At 36.7% G+C, this 7,520-nt stretch overlaps 1 protein-coding gene across 1 annotated transcript; it reads left to right on the top strand.

Annotated features, from left to right (window-relative positions):
• The first annotated feature begins 1,081 nt into the window (after positions 1-1,081).
• Positions 1,082-6,744, top strand: LOC141613529 (oligouridylate-binding protein 1B-like). Its single transcript, XM_074432271.1, has 12 exons — positions 1,082-1,461; positions 2,492-2,553; positions 2,701-2,803; positions 2,920-2,996; positions 3,083-3,144; positions 3,239-3,326; positions 3,486-3,561; positions 3,650-3,680; positions 4,126-4,245; positions 4,961-5,046; positions 5,336-5,515; positions 6,141-6,744. The coding sequence occupies exons 1-12, from the start codon at positions 1,336-1,338 to the stop codon at positions 6,420-6,422; spliced, it is 1,293 nt and encodes a 430-aa protein (XP_074288372.1). The 5' UTR covers positions 1,082-1,335; the 3' UTR covers positions 6,423-6,744.
• Positions 6,745-7,520: the final 776 nt, after the last annotated feature.

Below are 7,520 nucleotides of genomic sequence, written 5' to 3'. Positions count from 1 at the left end.
GTTCGATTCGATCCAATAAGTTCGATTCGATTCGAGATCCTATAAGTTCGATTCGGTTCCTATAAGTTAAGTTCGATCCTATAAGTTGATTCGATTCGATTCGAGATCCTATAAGTTCGATTCGATTCGATCGATCCGTTTCGATCTAAAGAATAGGACCATAGTCTAGAATTATAGAGGATATGAGGTCGATTAGGAAACCATTGCCTTGTTTTGATTATATTTAGGCTCTGTTTGGTAAAACGAATCAAAAGGTACTGAAAACGAAAAGCTAATCAAACTCAAAATGTAGGCGATAAGGTAATCGAAAATTAGGAGGCGATAAGGTGATGATTATATAAAAAATTGTTTGGCAAACTAACTGAAAAGGTAGCTTATTTTGGTAAAATGACGTAAAAGGATATAATAATTATTTAATATATTATAAATTGAAAGAGCAAAAACGTAATATTACCAAGAATCAGGTACCTGAAATGTGAAATGCTACTCTAGGTAGCATTTCATTTCAGATAGCTTATTTAGGCAAAAAAGATACTTGCCAAACACATCCATAAAAATAAGTTACCTGAAACTTTTATCAAAAAAGCTAGTTCAGTCAAAACAGGTACCTGAAATATCTTGCCAAACGGAGCCTTAGTAATTACCATATTATTAATATACCAATTATTTTATTATTAAATCCCGCTTCAAATCTCAACTATTACTCTTTATTTCACACTGTTAATACGGTTCAAGGCTCGTCTAGCTTTAAGTTAAATTCCCGACTCACTTACTTACTTTGTTATTTAATTAATCTCTTATTTACAATTATTTGTTAGAAATGCCATTAATTAACTTTTAAATTACATAAATCATTCTCATAAATTATTACATAAATAATTTTGCTGAACTTTTCTGAACTTAATTTTGCTGAACTTTTTTTAACTTAATTTTACTGAACTTAACTCAATTTATAGGAGCTGAAATTTTTCTGAACTAAACTTAATTTTGCTGAATTTAATTTAAAGAGAGTGACTTTAAGTCCAAAAGATTAATATAAGATCGTCTAGTACAAGAATTACGAAAATCAATGCAAGAGAGTGACTTTAATGTAAAAACCTCGTCAGACCAATAATTCACAACTTTAGTGAGGCATCCCTCTCGTTCTGTCTTCTCCTTGTCTCTCTCTCTCCTCGCATTTTTTTCCATTAATCGAGGGTCTTCATTCTTCTTCATCTCTTCTTATTTTCCCCCAATTTCTAAACCCTAAGTTCTCAAATCTCCCCAAATTATCTAATTTCTCACTTGTTTTGTCAAATTCATCCTTATCCGTACATTATCTAACCCTAATTAAGAATGCAAAATCAAAGAATGAAGCAGCAGCAGCAGCAGCAGCAGCAGCAACAACAACAAGCTTTGATGCAACAAGCTCTTCTTCAACAACAATCTCTCTATCATCCTGGTCTTCTCGCTGCTCCTCAGGTAATTTTTATTCTGCAATTCTCGTGTTTTTGTTTGATTTCATTTTAGTTCGTTGATTTAAAGTTATTGATTGACCGACGAATTTAGGGTTTCTGCATAAAGTTTGTGATTCTTTGTCGTTGTAATTTCGATTAAGCAACTTGTGGAAGTTTGGATTTGATGTTCCGAAATGAAACTCTTGATTTCGCAGCTGCTTACAAGCAGCATAGATTATGATTAAACGGTTTATTGTATGCTTTCGAAATGTCGCAATGTATGCTAGTTTTGTGTTTGCTGTTAGTGCCAGCTGTTGTATAGTTTCAATTTTTGTTATTATGGTATGTGTCGCCCGATTTTATGAACTATGAGCTTGTTATGGGAAGAAATGGGAAGATACAATTACTCGGCCTGACCGTCTGGGGCGCCTAAGTGCATTAAGAAATGGATGGAGCGTAAAATTACACTATTTTGAACTTGGTATCGTGTTGCCCTAAATGTTGAATTTTAGGTTGTTCATATATGCTCATCGTTGTGCTTGTTTGTTAAGGATGATGCTACTGTTACAAAGCTCGTATCATACATAACCGTTCTGTGAATACAGTTCATTGAAGCGGGTTCTACATCTGAGCTTTATTTAAGTCGTGGCTCAGTGTCGTGTCTTTGTTTGGTTTAGAAGTTAGAACCCGTGTGCAATTTTTGGTTCTAGCTTAGTAGCTTGTTAGGTATACCCTTATCATCTTATGTGATTAGAGACCATGTTAATCTTTCGGTTTATATGTTCCTTCAGTTTACGTAGCTATTGTCCTAATCATTGTGCTTGTGTGTCGTGGGTGGTGCTTCTGTTGCAAAGCTCGTATCATGCATAACCGTTATGTGAATGTAGCTCAATGAAGTGTGTGTTATGCCGTGTGAGACTATAATATATGTATGTGACTGTCACGTCTTTGTTTGGTTTAGATTTACCCTTATATGGTCGGTGAGTTGAGGGTTCCCAATCTTTCAGTTTATATGTATCTTCAATTTACGTAGCTTTTTGCTTTGCGTGTTTCAGATTGAGCCATACCCCGGTGGAAACCTTCCTCCCGGCTTTGACCCCTCTACATGCCGCAGTGTGTAAGTTTTCTTTTAATGTTGCTTATGTACTCTTCTTTTGAGCATTTGTACTTGTTATTTTGAAGGAGACCTTATTGTGTTTATGTTTGTTTTCTTATTTTTCTTCTTCTTAATTTTCTAGTTTTATTTATTTTTGAGGAAATGCAGGTATGTGGGTAATATCCATCCTCAAGTCACAGAACCATTGCTCCAAGAAGTTTTTGGGAGTTCTGGACCCGTTGAAGGTTGCAAGTTAATTAGAAAGGAAAAGGTATTCTTTTGTTGATGCAATGTATAATTTGTTTTTAAATACCCCTGAAGAATGAACCGTGATACTTAATAGGAAATAAGATGGTTATTGCTAACATGTTCCTGTGCTATTTTCAGTCATCCTATGGCTTTGTCCACTATTATGATCGTAGGTGCGCTAGCATGGCGATACTAACACTGAATGGGAGGCATTTGTAAGTGTTGAGACATACAGTTTTGTTATTGATCTTGGATAATTTTGGTGTTTCACTTGTTTTAATACCTTACCGTTGTTATGAAGGTTTGGACAGCCTATTAAGGTTAATTGGGCGTATACTAGTGGTCAGCGCGAGGATACTACAAGTGAGTTCATCTTCTTCAGTTTTGTTAGACACTGTAATATTTTGTTTCTAAATATTTATACCTGGTTTCTGACATGTTTCAAATCTTCTTTCAGACCATTTTAATGTTTTTGTCGGAGATCTGAGTCCTGAAGTTACTGATGCTATGCTGTTTGCTTGTTTTTCTGTTTACCCTAGTTGTTCGTAAGCTTCGTTTTCCTTCCTTTTAATTTTCTTGCTCGCCAGAGCTTAACTAGTTGTTTCAGTTGGTTGTGTTTATTGATCTTATCTGTATATTTGGCAGCTAAAATCAGCAGGTACTGTAATGTTTGGTGCCTAACATAGTATTTTCTTCCTTTTCAGTGATGCAAGAGTTATGTGGGATCAGAAAACTGGACGTTCAAGGGGATTTGGGTTTGTGTCCTTCCGCAATCAGCAGGTAATGTAATGTTTCTTAATTAATGGAGGAAAGGTGACGTCCTTTGTAGGTTTTTAACTCTTGGAAATACTTCTTGTTGATGTTACAGGATGCCCAAAGTGCAATAAATGATCTTACTGGTAAGATTTAAGATCATTTAACTAGTGTGCAATTATTCTTACTTCTATTATTGTTGTGGTGACAACAAAATTTGCGGTTATGTGAGAAACATGAAAACAAAAGTATATTTTCTTTAGAGAGGAGGGACTTGACATTTTTTTTAAATGAAGCTATTGAAAATGTTGCGCAGTTGATTTATGCCATTCAGTTATCTGAATGACAAAAGTTCCATATTTTTTTTAGATTCCTATTAGAGTGATTGTTTCCGCAGTCTCATATCACTCTCATTGACTTAATAAATGGGGAACCTAATTAATTGTATGGATGTGATCAACATTGGCTCACTCTAATTAGTAATGAAATCTGTTTTAATTGGTTTGGTAGTCCTAGGTTCTTTAAGTGCCTTTATGATATTTTACTGTAGTAATTGAACACAACTTTAATTTATTTGTCTTCATATTTCAGGCAAGTGGCTTGGCAGTAGGCAAATACGGTGCAACTGGGCAACTAAAGGAGCCACTAACGGTGATGATACACAAAGTACTGATGCGAAAAGTGTAGTAGAATTGACAAATGGCTCATCAGGTTTGTCTCATTACCATCATCCTACGTTGAGGAGTTGGTCACATAAAGACTCATTAGTCAACATTATTGTCTATGGCGTTGATCACATTAGAACTGAAAAACTTCTTTTTTTTACAAAGAAATCAAACTAATTATTCCATCACTGTTTCACAAGATAAAGGCCACCATAAGTTGTCAGGATGGCAAAAATGAGAAGCTACCTTCTTACAAAGGCTTTAACTACACTTGTTTCCTGGAAATGTTGGAGGGTTATAAAGGAGATGCCATATATGTGTGAAAATCCTGAGTGCGCCCCTTTTAGTTGCAAAAGTTTGGTAGCATAGTTTTGGTGAACGTAAGCATCTTAAATCCTGAAAATGGATAGAACCTTGTGACAGTTAATGAAACAATTAGAATGATATCTCAATAGGTGTTCTCCTGTACATTTAGAAGCCAAATTCATGATAGGATGATTTCAGGCTATTGACCTTCACGCCATCCTGAGAGAAGTGGTGGGAACCTGAAAGCTTATGAAAAGGAGCTTAATTCTCAACTCGATACCAATGTTGCTATGAGAGAATAGTTAGATATCACTTACTGCCGTAGGCTCAACAACTGCGGTTGTTTCCTTTTGTGCATGCTTCCCATCCCAATGCTGCTCTATAAGCCTGTAATTTTGATTCATGCCCATGTAGTTGTGCACTCACACATAACTTGTTTGTTTTCCAATTTTTAGAAGATGGGAAAGAGACTACAAACAGTGAGGCTCCTGAAAACAATCCTCAATACACAACAGTTTATGTTGGGAATCTTGGTCCTGAGGTATAATTACTTGTTTGTTTGATTTATTGTTGGCTCTTGATCCTCTTCTCTATGCTAAACAAAATTCTGTTATTGAAACTTGAAAGTAAGTCTTTACCGATTTGGTAGTTTCTGGGGATTGACATGTAGTTTGAACTACATGGTGGGATTCATACTTGTGTCACTTTCAACCCATGATTTAGCCTTGTATTAATGAGTTATAAGTCTTATAACTTCATGGCTACTGAAGCATGTTATCATATCCGTGTCAGAATCTCTAAATATTCTCTATCAATTGCTTGGTTTGTAGGTAACCCAGCTTGATCTCCACCGCCACTTTCATCAGTTAGGCGCTGGGGCAATTGAAGAAGTAAGGGTGCAGCGCGACAAGGGGTTTGGTTTTGTCAGATACAGCACACATGCTGAGGCTGCCTTGGCCATTCAGTTTGGTAATAATCCCCAAAATGGGCTGTTGGGTAAACAAATTAAGGTGTGTAGTTTGGAATGCCTACTCGTGATTGCCCCTCTCTCTCACGGTTGTTTCTTGCTTAAGCCTTTTCTGTGCTTCTTAATTTTGCAATTTCTAATTGTGGTAGATTCAAGCTTACTCGTATTAGATTGTAAAGAGATTGACTCCATGTTCGTTGCTTGACTCTGATGCTGTGATGTATATTCCAACATCCACTTCCTCTCGGCCCTCTGCATGTTCACCCATCTTGTTCTGTTATTCATTGTTTTTCTGACCATATCTATCAACTTGCTCATAGCCGAACTTTCTCTTGTGCGTTGTTCAGTGATGTTAGCAGTGTGTCTGGATAAAATTTTAGGGGTAAAGAGGTCAAGGAAGTTAAAGACTACCCTCTATTTTCCTTCCCTCAATTTCCCTTCCACCAAACTTAACTGAACAATAAAAAATCCACATCTCCCTTTCCCTCCTCTACCTGTTCTCCAAATCCTTTCATCCAAAAGGTGTCCATGCTTGAACAATCCACGGTGTTTGAACTTTGTAATGGCTCGTCTAAATTCAAACACGTTCTCCCAATTGGCCTAATGTTTTAATTATCCTTCCATGATTTCTCCTACGATTGGCTAATTTTCTTCGCTCATGCTTCTAGTGCTCATGGGGAAGCAAGCCAACACCAGCAGGGACAGCTTCGAATCCACTCCCTCCTCCTGCTCCAGCACCACTAGGACTGTCAGCAGCCGATCTTTTCACGTACGAGAGGCAACTGGCAATGAGCAAGATGGGTGGCATGCATGCACTCATGCACGCACAAGGACCACACCCACTCAATAAAGCTAATATGGGAATGGCGGGCGCTGGAGCTAGCCAAGCCATTTACGATGGTGGGTTTCAGAATATTGCAGCCGCCCAACAAATGATGTACTACCATTAAGTCACTGCTTTGCCCAAGCATTCTTCTCCTTCCCAACTACTCCATTTGTCTAATATCTATTTTCCACCATCTTTTATGATTGTCGTCCTGTGTTGAATGCAAGATGTAAACCCCTTTTACTTTTCTTCCTATTATTACTCTGCTTTGGAGTTTTCTGTTTTGTTTCGTAGGAAGCGATGGTCGTGGTTCCAGAGTAAAGTTCATCCATTGTGAAGGCTGTAGTTTTTATTTTCTTGGTTTTGTTTTTGTTATAGGATTTAAATCTCTTTTCTTATTATGGTCGAGCCTTGTGATATATACCAAAAAGTTGCTTTGAGGTGAATCTTGTGTATATTATTTTCCTGGTTCACGGAACATTTGGGTTAATTCTTTGCCTAGTATTACGTTTCTGTTTTTTGAATGTGTGTTGATTTGAGTTTTTAGTTTATTTTTGAAGCGTATTTCTAGAAGATAAAGGTTTGATTCATTACACGATCAAGGATCATAACAGAGTAGCTAGTCGGTATAATTAGGCGTGTAACTAAGTTGCATGAGCACGCGGTTGATCTGCTCGAGATTGACTCAGTGGTGGAGTAAGATTTCGGCTCAGCCCAGCTCAATTAATTACTCGGTATTTCATTTTTATAATTCTGTCTTTTTAGTATCTAATTCATAATCGATTTGAAATAAATACAACTATAAGCTTAGCATAATGACGACCTCAAGTGATTATTTTTCTATTTGACTCCTAATACACAAGGTAGAGTCACTCGGGTTTGTGCGCAATCTAAGCTCGAGTTTGTTTTGATCGAGTTACAAGATATAACTCATCTGTGAGTTTGTGACCATACCAATTTGATAGTTTGCAATCGAGTCTATCCTATTGAAATTCTTAGTTAAAGTCGATAAAGTGTTAGTTTGGCCTTTTCATTCGCAAGAGTAAAAAATTGAACTTTTGATCACTTGATTAAGAAATGAAAGCGCTCTTAGGTTCTTTACGACTCAAACCAACCAACCAACCAACTTTGGTTATATGATATTTGCACATTTTAATAATCAATGGCTCAATGCTTACGCATCGAAAAGAGAGGTAATATGCGCAAAATGAAATTGGAAAAT

This window comes from Silene latifolia, chromosome 1, assembly GCF_048544455.1.
Source record: "Silene latifolia isolate original U9 population chromosome 1, ASM4854445v1, whole genome shotgun sequence".
NCBI classification, from domain to species: Eukaryota; Viridiplantae; Streptophyta; class Magnoliopsida; order Caryophyllales; family Caryophyllaceae; genus Silene; species Silene latifolia.
This window is presented reverse-complemented; position numbering and strand designations above follow the sequence as displayed.

Excerpts from the sequence above, each read along its gene's own strand:
- LOC141613529 (XM_074432271.1), top strand. The coding sequence starts at position 1,336 with ATGCAAAATCAAAGAATGAAGCAGCAGCAGCAGCAGCAGCAGCAGCAA. Across the intron at positions 1,462-2,491 it reads GTCTTCTCGCTGCTCCTCAG|ATTGAGCCATACCCCGGTGG; the intron begins GTAATTTTTATT and ends TGCGTGTTTCAG. Across the intron at positions 3,562-3,649 it reads TGTCCTTCCGCAATCAGCAG|GATGCCCAAAGTGCAATAAA; the intron begins GTAATGTAATGT and ends TTGATGTTACAG.